Here is a 23,751-nt window from a genome sequence, read left to right on the forward strand (position 1 = left end):
AAAACTACTTGAGGCTTTATAATATTTAAATATATATGTACTTTCGGGGCACCTGAATGGCTCAGTGGTTGAGTGTCTGCCTTTGGCTCAGGTCATGATCCCAGGGTCCTGGGATTGAGCCCCACGTTGGGCTCCCTGCTCAGCAGAGAGCCTGCTTCTCCCTCTCCCACTCTACCTGCTTGTGCTCTCTCTCTGTCTCTCTGTCAAATAAATAAATAAACAATCTTTAAAAAAAATAAATATATATACTTTCAGAATATGGAAAAGAGGGCATCTTTTGTTTCCTGGGTATATATCTCATTGGAATAGCATTATCTTTCAGGATTAGGAAATAAATTGCATTCTATATAACTCTTCATTGTTGTCATATTTTCAATTGAAGTTTTTCTTCTGTTCCCAAAGAGCTCTTTATAGGGCTTCCATGGGCACCTGGGTGTCAGTTGGTTAAGCAGCTGCCTTTAGCTCAGGTCATTATCCCAGGGTCCTGGGATCGAGCCCCACATCAGGCTCCCCATTCAGTGGGAGTCAGCTTCTCCCTCTGCCTCTGACCCTCCTCCCTGCTTGTGCTCTCTCTGTCTCAAATAAATGAATAAAATCTTAAAAAAAAAAAAATAAATAAATAAAAATATGTCTTTCTCTTAATTATACCCTATCTCACATGGAAGAAAGTGAATAAGGACATGTAAGAATTACTGTTAAACATGTAATAGTTGAGGTACATATTCGAGACACTAAAACATCAGTATTTGTTTTCTGATCAATGGTCTATTTACTGATACTATTGTCTTTTAGTAAAGAAAATATTTGAAAATACAAGTTATATATGCAAAAACTGCTTTGAACTTAATTATTGCTTAGAGAGTATACATGTATATATAAGTAATGAATGATTATCATGTCATATGTGTCATAGGTACTTAGTCAAAGATGTGGTCTCTGGTTATTTGTTATGCACTATTCACTTGTGAGACACACGGTAACTGGGTCAAGACTCTCAAACTATGGAATGTTTGGAGTTTTCAGGGGTTACATATTGAAGGAGCTAAAGAGTTTCATGATTAGACAAGATGCTGTTTGGATGGGATCACCTCTAGGCAGCATTAAAAATCACCTGCAGTGTAAGAAGTGACAAAATCTAACAAAGTAGGTGTAAGTTTAAATTCTGGCCAAAGATGTTCTCTCCTACACAATTCACGAGCCTCCTCTTCAAGAGGGTTTCCAAGCCTTGTTGAAGCTAACTGGGCACCAGCCATGTCTCCACTAACAGGATTTGCTGCTCCCTCCAGGTCTTGGTATCTCAATACCCACACTTCCTCGTGAGACGTGGTGTGGTAATTGATAATCACAATACTTTACAAACTGAAACAGGTTAAATAGACAATGAAATTTATATTTACCTACAATGAGTTTTCAAAAGGCACTTGGTGGCTTTCTTGCCAGACATAGAAAACTGAGGCTTGACAGAAATGGTACGGAAGGAATTTTTGTACTGGGTGGGGAAAGGTTGGACAATAAAGCTCCTTCCTACTGTAAGATTCTATGATTCTAGGTATCCTGCACTATTTTATGAAAACAGTTGAGAATATCCTGTGTTTTAAACATTTTCTTCCTATTTGTTGGAGAGGCTGAGTTAACATCCTGTCATAAGGCAAGAATGTTGCATCACCTCTTATTCCTGTACTGACAATGGCCTGAAGATAACGAGTAAAAGAGGTTACCAGGGGTTAGACAATATGGCGTAGTCAATATAGCCAACTCCTGTTCTGAGGAGAGGGTCTGGTTGCCCTCCTACCTGTAAAAACTGCAACTGAGGAATTATTCAAAACCTAGTTCACAGTCTACTAGGCCTGGTGACAGATTCAAGGAAATAAACTGTGGCCCCCTGCCCTCAAGAAGCTGACAATCTGATTGGAGAAATAGAATAAGCATGCAAAAAAAGTATTAGAAAACAGTTAAGTGCTCACCTGTGTGATACAGACCACAAGTGAAACTGGAGTTTTAAGATAATTCAAATGTCCAGAAGGTTTTATTTAAGAGACAGGATTAAACTGAGCCAAAGACTGGGTCAAACTAGGATGAATTGGGAGAAGAAGGCATTCCTGTGGAGTACTGGGGAAAGAGTGAAGAAGAGTGGAAGGACCCAGGTGAATGAGGACATGACCTGTGTAGCAGAGACAGTGAAGAACAGGCTTGATGGAAGCAAAGGTGAACAATAAGAAATACAATGGTGAGCCTGGAGAGGCAAGATGGGAGTCCCATGTCCTCAAAAACTGGATATAAGGTTCTGAAAGCCAAGTGCTAGTGTTCTTCAATGGTGGTCCCCAGAAACAACCAGCATGGGTCTCTCAGATACACTGTGAGGTCTGTAGGCAGATTCGAATACAGATGCTGGATGGCCATGGCAGCTTGGTGAGGTCCAGCTCGATTCCAAACTGCTTGGCTTCCTAGCATGTGGACAGGCTGGGGCTTGCTGACACATGCCTCAAAATATTCTCTGGAGGCTTGAATTTGTGGCCTGGGAAGTACAGGACTGCTCTTCCAGCCAGCTGTTGTGTGTGGAATGTGACTGTGTACAGGATGTGATCGTGTGAGCATTTGTCAGATGTGGGTGTTAGGATTGTGGTCTCCAGGGTGATGAAATTCAGTTGGTTAGAGGTGGAAGAAGAAAGTCAAACTATAGCCTTTAACAATTCTTAGCATTTGGATTTTAAAAGCAACTTTCTAGCTTTAATTACAATTTCACAACAATGCTTAAACTTCTCTAGTCAAAAAAAAAAAAAGCTTATGTATTAAGATGCCATCCCCTTTTGGAATTATTTCAGTATAATTAAAAAGAACCTTTTTAACACAAAGCACTTTTTGGTAAAGTGGTTGCTTATGTGGTCTTCTTTTGATGAGGATGTTGATATTTTTTAACTTTTAAAACTTTCTTGCTTTTTTGATATCTTTTCCCTTTCTTCTGCTTTTTCTTTTGGCTGACCTGTGAGGAGAAGGAAAACAAGAGTAATGTTCCTTTATCTCACCATTTTTCCTTCCTTATATTATATTTGGATTCTCCAAACTGTGTGTGTGTGTGTGGTTTTTTTAATCTTCAAAAATGGTTTAAAGTTGCCTCCCTCTCAAAGGGGCTCCTTTTGATTCTCTCTACTTTACTGACTTTGAGGAGGAGGCCATTAGCCTCCTAATGGTCTTCTTTTGTCTATTCTCCTGGCTTATTACTGCCCTTACTTCAACTCTGCTTGTCCAAACTACAACCTTCTGAGGCTAGTACTATTATCATCCCACTTTTTACAGAGGAGGAGACTGGGGCTTGGAGAAGGTGGCTTGCCCAATGGCTGCTATATGTGGCAGAACCACTAGATCATCAGACTCCAGAAGCCAAGCTCCTGGCTTTGTCCTGGGCTACTTTTCTACCTCAGTCTCTTCACTCCCTTCACACAAACTCCAGCCACATTACTTGAGGCTCCCTGAACAGAGCAAGCTCTCATGATGCCATGCTTCTTTTTCGTGCTGTCCTTACTCTCTTGGTGAAATACTTATCCTTCAAGACCCTAATCATATGATAGGTCTTCCTTAACACTTTCTCCCTGCCCCTCCTTCTGGCGAGGAAAAGGATTACTCCTTCTATGATCTTCAAGATTCTAGTACATATCTTCATATTTCTCACATTGTACTATGATTGTTAGCACATCTGCTACAGTAGGAAGGGACCATAGCTTATTACCTTTCCATCTTCAGTGTCTTCCTTTCAATTCAATACATATATATTTTATTGAATAAGAAAGGTAAGCTCCCTCTCCCCATGGAAAACACTTCTAGTGGGGGATATAGACAAGTGATACTACATGCAGAAATACAATTATACTTCACGGTGATGACATTATTCTAGGAACAAAGTAGGAGCACAATAATATTTAAAAAAAAATGTATCCTTAAAGAAACTACATAGATTCTTTGTCTTTGAAAGTTAATTTCTAGAAGAAAGAAAATTTTGTTTGTCCTGGTCACTGACCTGTTTTGCCCACTCTTGAATCAATTCTTTCACATCTGTTGAATCTGGGTTTAGACATGTTTGATCCCCATTCTTCATTGTTGCACTGCCAAGGAAATAGCACGAGATTTTTTTTTTTTTACTTTCAATGCCTCATCTTACCCCCAGAATTTAATCCCCCAATTAGAATGTATTTGTGTCATCACAATAAGCATCTGAGACTTCCAGTCTTCCTTCCTGCCTTTTTGTCTTATTAGTGAGTGAGGGGACTTAGATACATTTCTAGAACACACAACCCTAAATTATTTAAATTTAAAAAAAACATTATCACATGAGCATTTCCAATGTCATTAAATATTCTTTGAAAATACACATTTAAAAAATTTTTTTTTAAAGATTTTATTTATTTGACAGAGAGAGAGAGAGACAGAGAGAGAGAGAGCACAAGCAGGCGAGTGGCAGGCAGAGGGAGAGGGAGAGCAGGCTCTGGGAGAAGCAGGCTCCCTGAGGAGCAGGGAGCCCGATGTGGGGCTCGATCCCAGGACCCTGGGATCATGACCTGAGCCGAAGTCAGTCACTTAACCAACTAGCCACCCAGGCGCCCTGAAAATACACATTTAATGGCTACATAATATTCCACTGGAAGGCTACATGAGATTTTTATCTCGTTAGTCCCTGACTATTACATTTCTAAGACATTTCTAAGACTAAAATAATTAAAGTAATATTTATTATTATAAAAAAATTAAAAATCCAATAGGTACATGCAATGAGAGAAGCTTATAGCTAAAGATAATATTAGTTCTGCTGTGGTGAAAATAGCCATTTATGTTTAAGTGAAGAATCAAAATAGAGAAGTTGTCAATATAGCTATTTTTTTTCCAGAAAATATGAAAATCAGCATGAGGTCTGCTAAACTTTTTTTTTTTAAGATTTATTTATTTGACAGAGAGACACAGCGAGGGAGGGAACACAAGCAGAGGGAGTGGGAGAGGGAGAAGCAGGCTTCCTGCAGAGCAGGGAGCCCGATGTGGGACTCGATCCCAGGACCCTGGGATCATGACCTGAGCTGAAGGCAGATGTTTAACGACTGAGCCACCCAGGCGCCCCTCTGCTTAACTTTCTAATGAAATTCCTTAAAACATAAAAATTTTTTTAAGACATGATTAACAGACTGGTTGACTATTTTAAATTACTTATAGCAGACTGTCCAGGAATAATTAAAAATTTTTTTCTTTAATTTTTCTGTATAATCTGAGAGGAAGAATAGCCATTCTATAGATAGCCTTAATTTAGATTTCAAAAGATTGAAACTAGCAATTCTAATCTTTAAAAAGGTTATTATTTTTAAGCTTTTATTTAAATTCCAGTTAACATACAGTGTAATATTAGTTTCAGGTATACCATGTAGTGATTCAACACTTCCATATAACACCCCATGAAAGTTATTATTAAAGACACAATACTGTCATAGTTACAGTTTGATTTCAATAGCAAAAAATTGGAAATAATCTACATTTAGGCATTGCTCATATAGATTATGGTACACCCATATGATGGAATATAATTTGGCCACTAGGAATGACATTATTAGAAAAAATGATATTACAGAAGATTTACTGACATGGGGAAATGTTCACGATATAGTGTTAATGAAAAAGCAGACTATAAAAGAGTATGTAACATATAATTTTCTTTTTATGTTTATATACATTACATATGTGTGTGTATATATATATGTACACAAAAGCAAACGAGAGAGATTTGGAAGACTATAGGCCAAGGGGTGACCAGTATTTGTCACTGGTGGTAGAAGTATAAATGATTTTTATTTTCTTCTTTTGAGTTATCTGCATTAAACATTTTCTACATGCTTGGTGATATATTATCCTTGGTTTTAATGTCTACCAGAAATTCCTTGTTGTTTAGAAGAAAAAAAGTAGACCACATTTATGGAGGGGCAACCATCTGAATTTTAAGTGTCTATACGGGCAAGGGTCCTAAGGGTAATATCACATATAAATTTAATGTTCCTGCCAATATGGTGCATGCATGTTGGATGAGTTTTTACTTACATGATTTCAGTTTTCTCACAATAAGAGCTTGGGGCAAATTGTTTAAGGTCCTTTAAGAATTTTGACTGGATTGTTCTTTGGCTGGTGGTGATGCAGGAACAGCGTCTATTCCTCATTGTTGGGGCTCCTAAGGGAAAGAAAAAGGGTAGAGAAAAAGGGAAAGAAAAAGAAAAAACATTGATTTAAGGCAATGTCTCAATTTAGGTGATCCGTCGAAATGATACATTTGACTTAGTCATGATTATTACTGTCATTTACTGAGTATGTTTGTTGGGGAAGGTGATAAAAAAAAATAAAGTTACCACCAATTGACCTGTGAGCTGGACCTGGGCCCTTGAAGACTTCTCTTCCTCTCCCCTGTCCTTACAGTGTGGGTTCCACTTGCCTTTCTGGCTCCCAGACGCTGCTGCTAGGACATAGCCTTGAGATGGTGACATGATGTTGAAAATACCCACCCTGAATACATGACTAAGGCCAGTTAGGGCCTCTTTATAAGTTTTTAAGATTTGGTGGGCAGGAGATGCCCCCCAAATGGGGATCCATTTGTTTTGCTGCTGCTCAAGACAAGTCCGTATGTAAGTTTCCTTTGCTATTATTAAAACTGCCACCTACCAACCTGGAGTCGCCTGTCTCTTTTTTTGGTCTCTCCCTGCCCTGTGAGTAAAAGGGCCAGTTTTAGATTACACCAGAAAAGCTCCTGAAAAAAGTTGTGAACCTACACTGTTAATCATTACCACAAACTTTTGAAAGAGGTACTGTCTCCATTTCACAGATAAAGAAGCTAAGGTTCAAAGAAGTTATATAAAGAACAAAGTCATTCAGCATTTAGGGGGCAGGTGCACGGTTTCAGCTCAGGTTTTTTTGAGTCCAAATGCACTGCTCTTAACTATCGTATCTTACAATCGTAGGAAAGGAGATTTTCACAGTATTTAATAAATGCCTATCACAGGTCAGACACACAGACATCGATTTATGTGTGCAATGTGGGCCACAATTTCTTAAGCAACTCCCAAAGCCATTTATTATCTGGCCTTAGTGGAATGGAGTTGGTGTTGGTTTGGACAGAAAGCTCTACTTATAATAACCAATTACAACCACCAACCTCATCCTCCCCACTGCCTTGTTTTTTGATAGTACTTCAAACTCTTAAAACCTCTTTGAAATACACTATCTTCATTCCTTAATTCTTCAATTCGTTCAACATATATTTATTCAGTGCTTACTATATGCCACACATTGTGTGATTGGTAGAAAAAACGTAACTATAAAGTCTCCATTTTACAGCTGAGGAAACTGAAATCTAGAAAAGTTCATTAATTTGCCCAAAGGTGGTTGCAATACAGATTTGGGATCTCTCTGATTATTGGACCCTTAATTGGTTAACCACGGACATACTTATCAAGAAACAGTATCAGGGTTACAAAAATAAGAGACAAACTCTTTGATCTCATTACGACTCAGTTCAGCAAACATTTACTGAACACTTACTACATGCCAGGAATTCACATACTTAGACTTAGAAGATTTATGTTTGACTTAGCAGGTCTTAGATATGAACTTTGGATAATGAACTACATCACTGAGAAGCTTTTATGAATGGCTCCTATCACTTTCTGATGCATGCAATCAACTTTGTTGGGCAAATCAAGAGACTTTTATAGCAATTCACATTTCTGACTTTACTAACCTAATATAACTCAGAACCCCTTACCTTGACCTCCAGTCAGAGTCAGGAAGATGATACTCAACAAAAGAGGAACACCACCTTTCTTCATAGTGGTAGAATGGAGTTCTACTGAATCACTCCTGTATTGGATTTCACGCCTGAAGATTTCTTTAGAGAACATGCTCTTGGGAATCATATTTATTTGGGAAATCCATTTCCCTCCTAAACTCTGACTGGCTGGTGTTGTTAGCTGACTTTGCTAAACTGACCACAAACCTAACTGTGCTGGGGGAAACCCTACTCTCAGATCCAAGGGAATTTCTGCATGTTTTATTTCCATTTCATATAAATGGGTAGTTTATAGTAAGGATGTGAAACCAGCATCATTGGCAGCCTTTAGCACACTCACAGCTACTCACCTGGGTGAAGAATAGGTTATATAATGAATATAATATTATACAATAAGGGTTGGAGATGTTGTTTCTGGATGGAAAATACTAAAGTCAGATAAATAATACATTTTTTTCCAATTTTCTTACTATTTACAAAATATCCTTCTGTATAATATATAGTTACAATTATTTTTTCTCTATTGTCTACCCAACAATCTTAAACAATCAGCATCTTAATTTCCTCAGAGACCAGGTCATTTTCTACTGTAAGCTCATTTTTAAAAAAGATTTTATTTATTTATTTGAGAGAGAGAGAAAGAGTGCATGCACACACAGGTTTGGGGACAGAGGGAGAAGGAGAAGCAGACTCCCCACTGAGCAGGGAGCCTGACATGGGCCTTGATCCCACAACCCTGGGATCATGACCCGAGCCAAAGGCAGACGCTCAACTGACTGAGCCACCCAGGAGCCCCCATTTTGTTTTTTATATCACTGCTGCTACAGTTTATTATTATTTTTTAAGTGGTTAGACTAGTTAGTATAGGGATCAGTTGAAAAAAGACAAATGGGACTATATCAAACTTAGAAATTTTTATAGATCAAAGAAAATGATAGACAGTAAAAAAGGAACTTACAGAATGGAAGAAAGTAATTTCAAATCGCCTATCTGATGAGGAGTTAATATCCCAAACATAAAAGGAACTTCTACGACACAACAAAAACCCTAAATAACTGGATTAAAAAGTGGGCAAAGACTTGAATAGACATTGCTCTAAATAAAATTTACAAATGGCCCATAAACACATGAAAAAATGCTCAACATCATTAATCATTAGGGAAATGCAAATCAAAACCACAGCAGATATCACCTCATACCCATCAGAATGCCACTATCAAAAAACCCAGAAAACCACAAGTGTTGTAAAGGATGTAGAGAAGTTGGAACTCTTGTACACTGTTTGTGGGAATGTAAAATGGTGCAGCCATTATGGAAAACAATATGGAGGTTCCTTAAAAAATTAAAAATGGAATTACCATTCGATCTAGCAATCCCACTTCCAGGAATATGTCCAAAGGAATCCATAGCAGGATCTTTTTTTTTTTTTTAAATGTTTTATTTATTTATTTGTGAGAGTCAGAGAAAGAGAGAGGCAGAGGCAGAGGAGGGAGGCCTAGCAGGGAGCCTGATGCGGGACTCGATCCTAGGACCCTGGGATCATGACCTGAGCCGAAGGCAGACGCTTAACCATCTGAGCCACCCAGGCACCCCTCCATAGCAGGATCTTGAAGAGATATTTGCACACACATGTTCATTTGACATTATTCAGAATAGTTAAGAGGCAGAGCAACCCTAATGTCCATTGACATTTGAATGGATAAATAAAATGTAATATATACATGCAGTAGATTATGTTCCATTTTTTAAAACATTTTTTAAAGATTTTATTTATTTATTTGAGAGAGAGTGAGAGTGAGAGAGCATGAGCACAGAGGGAGAGGGAGAAGCAGACTCCCTGCTGAGCAGAGACCCTGACACAGGGCTCAATCCTAGGACCCTGAGATCATGACCTGAGCTGAAGGCAGCTGCTTAACTGACTGAGCCACACTGGTGCCACAGATTATGTTCTCCTAAAAAAGGATATCTTGTCACATGCTACAAAATGGAAGAACCTTGAGGATATTATGCTAAGTGAAATAAGTCAGTCACAAAGGGACAAATACTCATATGAAATATCTGAAGTCAAATCTCAGAAACTGAAAGTGGAAAGGTGGTTGCAAAGGGCTGGGGGGAAAGAGTGAGGTGAAATTAATTTTTAGTGGGTATAGGGTTTCAGTGTTAAAAGATTTAAAAGTTTTTTGTTTTTTTTTTAAAGATTTTTATTTATTTATTTATTTGACAGAGACAGAGACAGCGAGAGCAGGAACACAAGCAGGGGGAGTGGGAGAGGGAGAAGCAGGCTTCCCGCCGAGCCGGGAGCCCGATGTGGGACTCGATCCCAGGACCCTGGGATCATGACCTGAGCCGAAGGCAGTCGCTTAACCAACTGAGCCACCCAGGCGCCCAAGATTTAAAAGTTTTTGAGACTTGTTGTACAACAGTGTGAATATACTAAACACTACTGAACTGTACACTTCAAAATGGTTAAGATGGTAAATTTGAAGTTATGTATTTTTTTAAACCACAATAATAAAATATAAAAGGAGTAAGGGATCTGTTACATGTACTGGAGACCCAAATTAAAAGTGACTAAAACAGAAGTGTATTTCTCCCTGACAAAATCAGGTAGACTAAGGCCTATACGGTAGGTCTGCTTCATGGAAATCTCACAGGCTCCTTCTATCATTTGCTTTATTGCCACCTCTAGGTTGGTGTCTCCATGCACATGGCTGAAGGGGGCTTGCCACCATGGCCACTTTCCAAGGACAGGATGGTGGGAAAGCAGAAAAAGGGCATGTTCCTCATTTTTAGACCTATCTTGGAAGTTGCACTTACCACTTTGCAGCACCTTCTGTGGTCCAGAACTTATTCGCATGGCCACACCAAACTGCATCGGAAGTCAGGAAATGTGATGTTTATTCTGGTTGATCCACTAAGATTTGGAGGTTTCAGTATTGCAAAACAACATTTCTTTTTTGTTTTGTTTTAATTTAAATTCCAGTTAACATACAGTGTGATATTAGTTTCCGGTGTACAGTATAGTGATTCCACTATTCCATACATCACCTGGGGCTCGTCATAAGTGCACTCCTTAATCCCCATCACCTATTCAACCCATCCCTCACCTACCTTCCTCTGGTAACCATTAGTTTGTTCTCTATAGTTGAGTCTGTTTCTCAGTTTGCCTCTCTCTCCGTTTTCTCCCTTTGCTCATTTGTTGTTTAAATTCCATATATGAGTGAAATCATATGGTATTTATCTTTCTCTGACTTATTTAGTTTAGCATTATATTCTCTAGTTCCATCCATGTTGTTGCAAATGGCAACATTTCATTTTTTTTTTTTTTAAGATTTCATTTATTATTTGACAGAGAGAATGAGAGAGAGAGCACATGAGAGGGGGGAGGGTCAGAGGGAGAAGCGGACTCCCCGCTGAGCAGGGAGCCCGATGCGGGACTCGATCCCGGGACTCCGGGATCATGACCTGAGCCGAAGGCAGTCGCTCAACCGACTGAGCCACCCAGGAGCCCCCATTTCATTCTTTTTTATGGCCAAATAATATTCCATAGTATACATATAGCTCATTTTCTTTATTCATCAATTGATGGACACTTGAGCTCAAGACAACATTTCTTTTTTTCCTTCAGCAAATGTATTTTTTTAAATTAACATATAATGTATTACTTGTTTCAGGAGTACAGGTCTGTGATTCATCAGTCTCACACAATTCACAGCACTTGCCATAGCACATTCCCTTCCCAGTCAGGACAACATTTCTTAACGTTTTTTTTTTTGGTTACTGACTCCCATGAGATTAAATTGAATTCTAAATTAAATTAAATTTCTCCCTAAAGAGAACGATTAAATATTAACAAATAAGATTTTGTAGGATTAAACTTCAGTAGGCCACTAATCAGTGTATTATCTAAGATTTTTTAGTCTCTCCAAGGACCAGTTTTTGTCCCCTGAGAGAAATCTCCTTCCTCACCCCACTGAGAATGCATATAGGATAATGCTATAGGATAATGGGGAACATAATAGCATTTTCTGTAACATGGTGCACATTTTTGGGCCGATGCAGAATACTCTTCAAAGAAAACTGTTGTGACCTTTGATACAGCTTGTTCGCTTGGTTATGCTTAATTCTGGTAATGACTGCAGCCATGCATAGGGTGGAGCTGGGTTTAGGTCCCAGCTTTGCTACTTAACGACTGTGCAAAATACTTCTGCAAGCCTCAGTTCCCTCTGCTGATAAAACTATTACTGTCCCCACAGGTTGTTAAAATTAAAGGCAGCAATTCATAGTCAACTGCAAAGTACCACAAAGCTTGAGATCATTCTTTCTGGCAAAGAAAGGGAGATGGAATTTTCTTAGTATAAATACTAAGGTCCAGCACGGCCTGCCTTTGCCCACCTTTCCAAGCTCTTCCTGCATAACTCTGGTCCAACACCCTTTCTTCCCTCTGTTCCTCAAAGGGACACATGCCTCCTTCCCACCGCAGTTTTTGCTCACGCGCTTCCCTGCCTGGAATGCTGTGCCTGCTCTGCCTTCTTACCCTACTAGTAATCCTAACCACCTTACTATCCAGGTTGGCATTTCCCCTGGGAAGACTTTCCTGACTCCCAGACTCGGTCAGGATCCCACATCTGCTCTCGCAGCACCACGAGCTGACATCGAAGGCAACGTTACCTTTGCCTGCAATCCTATGGTGCAATCTCCTTCCACCACAAGAACAGGGAAGGCTTTCGAGGATCCACGCAAGCGCACAGGACTGAGGGAAAGCGCGAGGGAACCGAGGCTCTCGGCTCGACACTGCGCGTGCGTAGCGCTACCTGGGGGGTGGACCAGCTGACCTCCCTGGGGGCTGAGATGCGCGCACTGCGCATGCCCAGCTAGCCCGCTTCTAGAACTTTCAGTGGGGAGGCTATAGGCACCGCTCGCGCCGCTGGTGCCGCTTCTGGGTTCTCCTGCTGTTCGTGCTGATTCGGCCAGAGGAACACATTGGGAGAAAGGTAGTGGCTGTGCCCCTCGGGATCTCGCCTCTCTGCCCCGTCTGGCCCACAGCCTGCTGCCCCCAGAGGCTGCGTTTCTTGGGGGTGGGAGGGAGGGGGAACGACGCCGGGAGCGGGGCCTGTTTTGCAGTTTCCACACGAGGCTTGGGTTGACGCCGGAAGCGCTTGGTTACCGGGTCTGGGGCTGCCGGGCGAGGCTTCGGAGGGTCCTTCCACCGCAGTTTGTGGTGACTGGGAGAAGGCCTTTTGGGCAAGAGAAAAGAGGTGCTGGGGTCAGTTAGGAGCCACGGAAGGCCCATCTTGTTTATTACACAGAAGGGGCTACTTTCCTCTGCTAACAAGCTGAATGGGAGGGCTCGTCTGGGGGCGCGGCTGAGTGGCCGGGACTATTCTATACGAAGCGTGCGCGGGCTGGCGTGACCTGTAGAAATAGACGAAGGCTGGGGCCGCTCCCCGCCCCCCAGCGGTGCAGTCACTTGTTTCTCAGGCCGCCTTTTGGAAGTTGTCTTGAAAGCTCCGAGAAAAAACATTTTCCTGTCTGGGCAGGATGGAGAAAATCCCATCGAAGTGTCATTTATGGCCAGATAGGGCTTTTAGGAGAAAGAGAAACCCAGCGAGAGGATATTGCAGGCATTTCTCACAGTCCTGGGAAAGGCGCCAAGGATTATCAGCACTTTGGAATCCACAATAAATTCTCATTTTCCCTTTGGACATGGTTTTAACCTGTTTTGCTTCCAACAGTTCCTATTCCCCAAGAAACCAAATGTTGATGTAACCCTCAAGAGCCTTGCAGAGACAGGATTATGTTTTCATGTGTGCTCCCGGACTTCCCCATTTCGTCCTTTTTGGTTGTGGAATTAGTGTGGTCTGTTTAATTATGTACAGTTTTACAGACTCTGTCACAGTAAAGATAAGTCTTCCTTTTACTTGTGAAAGGGGAAGTTTCTTTCAAAATGAAATCCCCAGGCCTGTTTGAATTTCTTACAGGGTGGACTTCCCCTTCGCTCAGCAGCTATTGCTAGTATTAAAGGATGCTGACTTGAAAAGGGTTTATTTCTTGAAAGTCTCAGAAGCCCCTACTTAGCCTTCTGATTTTTATTTTTTCCTCTTTTTTTTCCCCCCATGCAGGGAGTCCTTTCTTCCTTCCAAAATATGGTAAGGTGTCTGCAGGTAAATCATAGTTGTGTCCACATCTCAGATAACAAAGAGAAAGGAACAAATTCTTCCTTTACTGATCTTATATCAGGCCTCCTGGCTTATATTTTTTATCTAAAGCTGAAGGACTAGGTTAAATCTGTTAATAAACTATCCTGAGAGGAGATGTTAGAATATCATTGAAGAAGATAGCAGGAGGGGAAGAATGAAGGGGGGGAAATCGGAGGGGGAGATGACCCATGAGAGACGATGGACTCTGAAAAACAAACTGAGGGTTCTAGAGGGGAGGAGAGTGGGGGGTTGGGTTAGCCTGGTGATGGGTACTAAAGAGGGCACGTTCTGCATGGAGCACTGGGTGTTACGCACAAACAATGAATCGTGGAACACTACATCAAAAACTAATGTAATGTATGGTGATTAACATAACAAAAAATTAAAAAAAAAATAAAGGACAGCTGTGACTGAATGCTGGCAGTAACACATTTTTGCTCCGTGATTGTCTGATGACATGTTACCATAGTTATTAAGAAGCTGCTGCCTAATTTGAAGAAAAATTATCCTGAAGAGGGAGAAAATATTTTTGTTTAAAAACCCATATTTATTTAAAGTGATTTACATTAAAATTCCTTATCTAGGGAACTTTACAAGAAAAAAGTCCATGTTCTTGAGACTCTTAATTTACTGTTTATCATTCATTTATTTCATTTAGCAAGCTTTTATTACAATTCTAGACTCTAAGGACACAAATATGAACAATAATCTCTGCCCTCAAAGAGCTCACAGTTTAGTGGGGGGAAGTGGCATTTAAATTAGTGATTACTCTAGAGGAAGTGGTATAATAAAGGATTGCAGTCAGTTATTAGAGGTACATAAAAAGTCACAGCTCTGGTTGAATTAGGTCTGGAAGGGAGAGTTGGTTGGAATTTATTACTAGAAGAAGGTGGATGGGGAGGCATTTTGCGCAGGAAGCATGAGAAAAACGATGCCAAAATTTGGAAACTGTAAGAACTGTGGTAAGGGTGAAGGGTACAGTGATAAAATTGGAGTGGGGAGAAATGAGGCTAGGAATATAGCAGCAACCAGAGGGTGAAGGGCCTTGTAAATCCCTATGCGGTGAGCAAACCTTCAAGAATTTTGACCAAAGGAGTGAGGTGAGGAGATTCACAAACACATAGGTACATCTATATCCACATCTGACCCTTGTCACTAAATAATATTTTTAAATAATCTTATTTTACATAAACATTTCATTATGTTTACATAGTTTATATATTTTAAAAATGGTTTTTTATATTTGTAGTCTATTCTCAGAGCACTGGAGTTGTTTCTATTGGAGTTGTTTCTATTTTATTCAAAAAAACCTCTTATTTTTTCAAAGATTTTACATTCTTGGGATATTTTCCTTTTTTGGAAGTATAGAGACAAGGGTTAAAAACATTTTTATATCTCCTATAACATTTTGACTGATTACTTGCCAGAAAGATTAGATTAATTTTGTAATGCCCCCATCTGATGTACCAGTTTCCCAATTCCTTTGTCGTTTGTATTTACTTTTATTTAATGTGTGAAACTTGGCACCTGAGATCAGTGTTTATTTCAGTTTCTTATTGACCTTTTAGTTTGTCTTGTCTTAATATTTGCATCTTCTGTCTTTTCAAGATCACTTGTCAAGTGGAGTCAGAGTATTAACTTTATAAATGTATGTCAGTTCTTTCCATATTTTGAATAGGAAGCTCTAATCCATTTTCAGTTGAAATATCTGCTTTAATTTCATTGTCTTTTCTTAATTTTTATTGAAGTATATTGCATGTTTTTTTTTATGTTATGTTAATCACCATACAGTACATCATTAGTTTTTGATGTAGTGTTCCATGATTCATAGTTTGCATATAACACCCAGTGCTCCATGCAATTTGTGCCCTCCTTAATACCCATCACCGGGTTCACCCATCCCTCCACCTCCCTCCCCTCTGAATGAAGTATATTGCATGTTCTAAGCTGAATTGTGTCCTCTCAAGGATATGTTCAAGTTCTAACCACCAGTACCTCAGAATGTGACTGTATTTGGGGACAGGGTCTTTAAAGAGGTAACTGAGTTAAAATGCGGTCATTAGGGTGGACCCTAATCCATTATGACTGATGTCCTTATGAGAACGGTTAGGACACAGAAATGTACAGAGAAGACCATGTAAAGACACAGGGAGAAGAGGGCCACCAACAAGCCAAGGAGAGAGGTCTCACAAAGAAACCAACTCTGTTGACTCCTTGATCTTGGAGTTTTAGTCTCCAGAATTGTGAGAAAATAAATTTGTTGCTAAAGTTGCTAAGTCTGTGGTATTTTGTGTGACAGCCTTAGTAACTAATACAACCTATATACAGGGGAAAAATACGTATATATATAGAAACCTGCACCAGCATCATGGGTGACTCTGGATTTTCACTCTCAGTGGCATGACGGTATCATTCCCTTCTTCCCCAGAGATATATCACAAATGAGTTTGCCTATTTTTGAACTATATAAATGGCATTATGTATGTCCTATTTAGTGTCTCGTCCTTATGACTAAATGTTTCTGAGATTCATCCATGTCATGATGGAGGAGTTTCATTTTATTTGCTCTGTTGAATTCTGTTGTATGACCTACCACAAAGTATATATTCAGCTAATGGATATTTTGATTTTTTTCCCCTTTTGGGCTAAACTGAAAGTTGCTGTTATGCATGTTGTGCATATCTTTTGGTGCATATATATATATATATATATATATATATATATACACACACACATATATGCATTTCTGCTTAGTGTATTATTAGGAGTGGAATTGCTGGTTCATAGAGTGTGTGTATATTCAACTTAATTTATGCTGTTTATGCTTCCACCAGCAGTGAATGATAGTTTCATTGGCCCTACATTCCCATCTATATTTAAAGATTTTATTTATTTATTTATTTGATAGAATGAGAGAGAGAGAGAGAGCATGAGATGGGGGAGGGTCAGAGGGAGAAGCAGACTCCCCACTGAGCAGGGAGCCCGATGCGGGACTCGATCCCGGGACTCCAGGATCATGACCTGAGCCGAAGGCAGTCGCTTAACCAACTGAGCCACCCAGGCGCCCCTCCCCATCTATATTTAATACCATTAGGCTCATTGCCTTTTTATTTTAATTTTTTGCTCTTGAATGTTTAGAAGTTTTTCATTTTTACATAATATTGATTTCTATTTATTTCTGTAATGTATAGATTTTCTTTTTTTTCCTTTTCTTTCTTTTCTTTTTTAAAGATTTTACTTATTTATTTGAGTGAGAGAACACAGGCAGGGAGAGAGGCAGGGAGAGGGAGAAGCAGGTTTCCCGCCAAGCAGGGAGCCTGATGCAGAACCTGATTCCAGGACCCTGAGATCATGACCTGAGCTGAAGGCAGACGATTGGCTGAGCCACCCAGGCGCTCTTCTCTTCTCTTCTCTTTTCTGTAGGCTCCACACCCAGCATGGGGCTTGAACTCACAACCCTGAGATCAAGAGCTGCATGTTCTGCTGACTGAGCCAGCTAGGTGCCCTGTAGTTTATAGGTATTCTATAATTGAGTATTTCAAACTATAAATTATTGTCTGATACCGTATAAAGAGTGGATTTAAGTTTCTTTTTTTAATTTTCAAGTTTTTATCTAAATTCAGTTAACATGTAGTGTAATATTAGTTTCAGGAGTAGATTTTAGTGATTCATCACTTATATATAATACCCAGTGCTCATTACAAGTGCCCTCCTTAATACCCATCATCCATTTAACCCATCCCCCTGCCCACCTCCCTTCCAGCAACCCTCAGTTTGTTCTGTGGTTTGCCTGTCTTTTTCCCCCCATGTTCATCTGTTGTGTTTCTTAAATTCCAAATGTGAGTGAAATCATACGGTATTTTTCTTTGACTTATTTTGCTTAGCATAATACACTCCAGCTCCATCCACGTTGTTACAAATAACAAGATGTCATTCTTTTTTATGGTTGAGTAATATCCCACTATTTATATATGTATGTATACCATAATTCCTTTATCCATTCATTAGTCAGTGAACATTTGGACTCTTTCTATTATTTGGCTATTGTCAACAAAACTAAAAGGCAACCTTCAGAATGGGAGAAGATATTTGCAGATGACATATTTGATAAAAGATTAGTATCCCAAATCTATAAACGTATTGAACTCAACACCCCAAAAACAAATAATCATTAAGAAATGGGGAGAAGACATAAATAGACATTTTTCCAAAGAAGACATACAGATGGCTAGCAGACACATGAAAAGATGGTAAACATCACTCATCATCAGAGAAATACAAGTCAAAACTTCAATGAGATATCACCTCACATCTGGCAGAATGGCTAAAATTAACGCAGGAAACAACAGATGATGAGGATGTGGAGAAAGGGGAGCCCTCTTATACTCTTGATGGGATTGCAAACTTGTGCAGACACTGTGGAAGACAGCCTGGAGGTTCCTTAAGAAGTTAAAAATAGAATCATCCTTTGGTCCAGCAATTGCACTACTAGGTATTTACCAAGGATACAAATACGTGGATTCGAAGGGATACGTGAACCCCAATGTTTATAGCAGCATTATCAACAATAGCTAAATTATGGATTTAAGTTTCTTGACCTCCAAATTAATATCTAACTCTCCCACTAAAGTTTGCTAAATAGTGATTTTTCTCCAGTTGCCATCAGATAGTGGCTGGGTCTGGAGTCATCTGAAGGCTTGGCTGTGCTGGACGAGTGAAATAGCATCACAGGCCACCTCCATGTGGCCTCTTTCCCCAGCTGTATAGCCCAGGTATTAATTGGTCCCTGAAGACTTCTCCATGTGGGCTCTCTAACCAGCAATAAAGCTGAGGCAGTGACAGTTCCTCCACCTCCTCCACCTTCACTCTCCATCCTTTCTTCTCCTTTTCCTCTTCCTCCTCTCTCTTCTTCTTCACTGTGTACTTTTACCATTTTTCTGTATTTCTTCATACTGCTTCAGTGTACTGTCTAGTGTCCTTTCATTTTAGCCTAAAGGACTCCGTTTAACATTTCTTGTAGGGCAAGTCTAGTGGTATCAAACTCCTTTAACTTCTATTTATCTGGAAATGTCTTCATTTCTTCTTCATTCTTAAAAGGTAATTTTGCCAGATACAGAATATTTGGTTAACAGGATTTTTTTTTTTCCTTTCTGCATCTTAAATATGTAATCCTATTCTTTCTGGCCTCCATCATTTCTGTTGAGAAATTGGCTGTTAATCTTACTGAAGATCTTTTGTATGTGAGGAGTCCCTTCTCTCTTGAATCCTCTTCAGAATTCTCACTTTGTCTCTGAGGTTTTTTTATTATGTTATGTTAATCACCATACATTACATCATCATCATTAGTTTTTGATGTAGTGTTCCATGATTCACTGTTTGCATATAACACCCAGTGCTCCATTCAATATGTGCTCTCTTTAATACCCATCACCAGGCTAACCCATCCCCCCCACCCCCCTCCCCTCTAGAACCCTCAGTTTGTTTCTCAGAGTCCATAGTGTCTCATGGTTTGTCTCCCCCTCCAATTTCCCCCCCTTCATTTTTCCCTTCCTGATATCTTCTTCCTTTTTTTTTTAACATATATTATTTGTTTCAGAGTTACAGGTCTGTGATTCATCAGTCTTACACAACACGGCACTCACCATAGCACATACCCTCCTCAATGTCTATCACCCAGCCACCCCATCCCTCCCAGCCCCCACCACTCCAGCAACCCTCAGTTTGTTTCCTGAGATTAAGAATTCCTCGTATCAGTGAGGTCATATGATACATGGCTTTCTCTGATGGACTTACTTCGCTCAGCATAATACCCTCCAGTTCCATCCATGTCGTTGCAAATGGCAAGATCTCATTCCTTTTGATGGCTGCATAACATTCCAATGTATATATATACCACATCTTCTTTATCCATTCATCTGTCGATGGACATCTTGGCTCTTTCATAGTTTGGCTATTGTGGACATTGCTGCTATTAACATCGGGATGCACATACCCCCTCGAATCCCTACACTTGTATCTTTGGGGTAAATACCCAGTAGTGCAATTGCTGGATCATATGGTAGCTCTATTTTCAACTTTTTGAGGAACCTCCATACTGTTTTCCAGAGTGCACCAGCTTGCATTCCCACCAACAGTGTAGGAGGGTTCCCTTTTCTCCACGTCCCTGCCAACATCTGTCGTTTCCTGACTTGTTAATTTTAGCCATTCTGACTGGTGTGAGGTGGTATCTCATTGAGGTTTTGATTTGGATTTCCCTGATGCCGAGTGATGCTGAGCACTTTTTCATGTGTCTGTTGGCCATTTGGATGTCTTCTTTGGAAAAATGTCTGTTCATGTCTTCTGCCCATTTCTTGATTGGGTCATTTGTTCTTTGGGTGTTGAGTTTAAGAAGTTCTTTATAGGTTTTGGGTACTAGCCCTTTATCTGATATGTCATTTGCAAATATCTTCTCCCATTCTGTTGGTTGTCTTTTGGTTTTGTTGACTGTTTCTTTTGCTGTGCAAAAGCTTTTTATCTTGATCAAGTCCCAATGGTTCATTTTTGCCCTTGCTTCCCCTGCCCTTGGCGATGTTTCTAGGAAGAAGTTGCTGCGGCTGAGGTCGAAGAGGTTGCTGCCTGTGTTCTCCTTCAGAATGTTGATGGACTTCTGTCTCACATTGAGGTCTTTCAACCATTTGGAGTCTATTTTTGTGTGTGGTGTAAGGAAATGGTCCAGTTTCATTCTTTTGCATGTGGCTGTCCAATTTTCCCAACACCATTTGTTGAAGAGACTGCCTTTTTTCTATTGGACATTCTTTCCTGCTTTGTCAAAGATGAGTTGACCATAGAGTTGAGGGTCCATTTCTGGGCTCTCTATTGTGTTCCATTGATCTATGTGTCTGTTTTTGTGCCAGTACCATACTGTCTTGATGATGACAGCTTTGTAATAGAGCTTGAAGTCTGGAATTGTGATGCCGCCAGCTTTGCTTTTCTTTTTCAACATTCCTCTGGCTATGCGGGGTCTTTTCTGGTTCCATACAAATTTTAGGATTATTTGTTCCATTTCCTTGAAAAAAGTTGATGGTATTTTGATAGGGATTGCATTGAATGTGTAGCTTGTTCTAGGTAGCGTTGATATCTTCACAATATTTGTTCTTCCAATCCATGAGCATGGAACGTTTTTCCATTTCTTTGTGTCTTCCTCAGTTTCTTTCATGAGTATTTTATAGTTTTCTAAGTACAGATACTTTGCCTCTTTGGTTAGATTTATTCCTAGGTATCTTATGGTTTTGGGTGCAATTGTAAATGGGATCGACGCCTTAATTTCTCTTTCTTCTGTCTTGTTGGTGTACAGGAATGCCACTGATTTCTGTGCATTGATTTTATATCCTGCCACTTTACTGAATTCATGTATGAGTTCTAGCAGTTTTGGGGTGGAGTCTTTTAGGTGTTCCACATAAAGTATCATATCATCTGCAAAGAGTGAGAGTTAGACTTCTTTGCCGATTTGGATGCCTTTGATTTCTTTTTGTTGTCTGATTGCTGTGGCTAGGACTTCTAATACTACGTTGAATAGCAGTGGTGATAGTGGACATCCCTGCCATGTTCCTGACCTTAGGGGGAAAGCTATCAGTTTTTGCCCATTGAGAATGATATTTGCTGTGGGTTTTTCATAGATGGCTTTATGATACTGAGGATATTGAGGTATGTACCCTCTATCTCTACACTGTGAAGAGTTTTAATCAAGAAAGGATGCTGTACTTTGTCAAATGCTTTTTCTGCATCTATTGAGAGGATCATATGGTTCTTGTTCTTTTATTAATGTATCACATTGATTTACAGATGTTGAACCAACCTTGCAGCCCAGGAATAAATCCCACTTGGTCTTGGTGAATAATCCTTTTAATGTACTGTTGGATCCTATTGGCTAGTATTTTGGTGAGAATTTTTGCATCCATGTTCATCAAGGATATTGGTCTGTAACTCTCCTTTTTGATGGGGTCTTTGTCTGGTTTTGGGATCAAGGTAATGCTGGCCTCATAAAACGAGTTTGGAAGTTTTCTTTCCGTTTCTATTTTTTGGTACAGTTTCAGAAGAATAGGTATTAATTCTTCTTTAAATGTTTGGTAGAATTCTCCTGGGAAGCCATCTGGCCCTGGGCTTTTGTTTGTTGGGAGATTTTTGATGACTGCTTCAATTTCCTTACGGGTTATAGGTCTGTTCAGGTTTTCTATTTCTTCCTGGTTCAGTTTTGGTAGTTTATACATCTCTAGGAGTGCATCTATTTTTTCCAGATTATCTAATTTGCTGCCATATAGTTGCTCAAATTATGTTCTTATAATTGTATTTCTTTGGTGTTGGTTGTGATCTCTCCTCTTTCATGATTTTGTTGATTTGGGTCATTTCTCTTTTCTTTTTGATAAGTCTGGCCAGGGTTTATCAATCTTGTTAATTCTTTCAAAAACCAGCTCCTAGTTTCATTGATCTGTTCTACTGTTCTTTTGGTTTCTATTTCATTGATTTCTGCTTTGATCTTTATTATTTCTCTTCTCTTGCTGTGTTTAGGCTTTATTTGCTCTTCTTTTTCCAGCTCCTTTAGGTGTAGGGTTAGGTTGTGTAGTTGAGAACTTTCTTGTTTCTTGAGAAAGGCTTGTATTGCTATATACTTTCCTCTTAGGACTGCCTTTACTGAATCCCAAAGATTTTGAACAGTTGTGTTTTCATTTTCATTGGTTTCCATGAATTTTTTGAATTCTTTAATTTCCTGGTTGACCCATTCATTCTTTAGTAGGATGCTCTTTAAGCTCTATGTATTTGAGTTCTTTCCAACTTTCCTCTTGTGATTGAGTTCTAGTTTCAAAGCATTGTGGTCTGAAAATATGCAGGGAATGATCCCAGTCTTTTGGTACTGGCTGAGACCTGATTTGTGACCCAGGATGTGATCAATTCTGGAGACTGTTCCATGTGCACTAGAGAAGAATGTGTATTCTTTTTTTTTTTTTTTTTTAAGATTTTATTTATTTATTCATGAGATACAGAGAGAGAGAGAGGCAGAGGGAGAAGCACACTCCCAAGGAGCAGGGAGCCCGATGTGGGACTCGATCCCAGGACCCTGGGATCATGACCTGAGCCGAAGGCAGACGCTTAACCATCTGAGCCACCCAGGCGCCTGAGAAGAATGTGTATTCTGTTGCTTTGGGATGGAATGTTCTGAATATATCTGTGAAGTCCATTTGGTCCAGTGTGTCATTTAAAGTCTTTATTTCCTTGTTGATCTTTTGCTTAGATGCTCTGTCCATTTCAGTGAGGGGGGTGTTAAATTCCCCCACTATTATTGTATTGTTGTCAATGTGTTTCTTTGCTTTTGTTATTAATTGGCTTATATAGTTGGCTGCTTTGTGTTAGGGGCATAGATATTTATAACTGTTAGATCTTCTTGTTGGACAGACCCCTTCAGTATGATATAGTGTCTTTCCTCATCTCTTATTACAGTGTTTCGTTTAAAATCTAATTTGTCTGATACAAGGATTGCCACCCCAGCTTTCTTTTGGTGTCCATTAGCGTGGTAAATGGTTTTCCACCCCTTCACTTTCAATCTGGGGGTGTCTTTGGGTCTAAAGTGAATCTCTTGCAGACAGCGTATTGATGAATCTTGGTTTTTTTGTCCAATTTGATCCCTTTGTCTTTTGACTGGGGCATTTAGCCCATTTACATTCAGGGTAACTATTGAAAGATATGAATTTAGTGCCATTGTATTGCCTGTAAGGTGAG

The 23,751-nt window shown here is 39.7% G+C and overlaps 2 protein-coding genes across 3 annotated transcripts in view; one reads left to right on the forward strand and one right to left on the reverse strand.

Moving 5' to 3' along the window:
* Positions 1–270: 270 nt before the first annotated feature.
* Positions 271–7,913, reverse strand: CXCL9 (C-X-C motif chemokine ligand 9). The gene is made up of 4 exons (XM_045879426.3): positions 7,778–7,913; positions 6,067–6,193; positions 4,013–4,097; positions 271–2,980 (listed from the first exon to the last, which is right to left on the reverse strand). Exons 1-4 carry the CDS (start codon positions 7,911–7,913, stop codon positions 2,876–2,878), a joined length of 453 nt encoding a protein of 150 aa, XP_045735382.2. The 3' UTR covers positions 271–2,875.
* A 4,726-nt stretch (positions 7,914–12,639) lies between these two features.
* ART3 (ADP-ribosyltransferase 3 (inactive)) overlaps positions 12,640–23,751 on the forward strand; it is a 145,887-nt gene continuing 134,775 nt past the window's right edge. The window contains exon 1 of one of the 2 annotated variants that reach the window (XM_064584645.1): positions 12,640–12,795. Coding sequence is in view for 1 of the 2 variants with exons in the window: in XM_064584644.1 (XP_064440714.1) it covers positions 13,948–13,950 (3 nt within the window). In the remaining variant the exon portion in view is untranslated. Of the gene's footprint in view, positions 12,796–13,923; positions 13,951–23,751 lie in introns of those variants that run through there. The other variant, XM_064584644.1, reaches the window with a different exon arrangement.

This window comes from Mirounga angustirostris, unplaced genomic scaffold, assembly GCF_029215605.1.
Source record: "Mirounga angustirostris isolate CCGP_5_RB_7025 unplaced genomic scaffold, mMirAng1.0.hap1 SCAF_2, whole genome shotgun sequence".
Taxonomy (NCBI): domain Eukaryota; kingdom Metazoa; phylum Chordata; class Mammalia; order Carnivora; family Phocidae; genus Mirounga; species Mirounga angustirostris.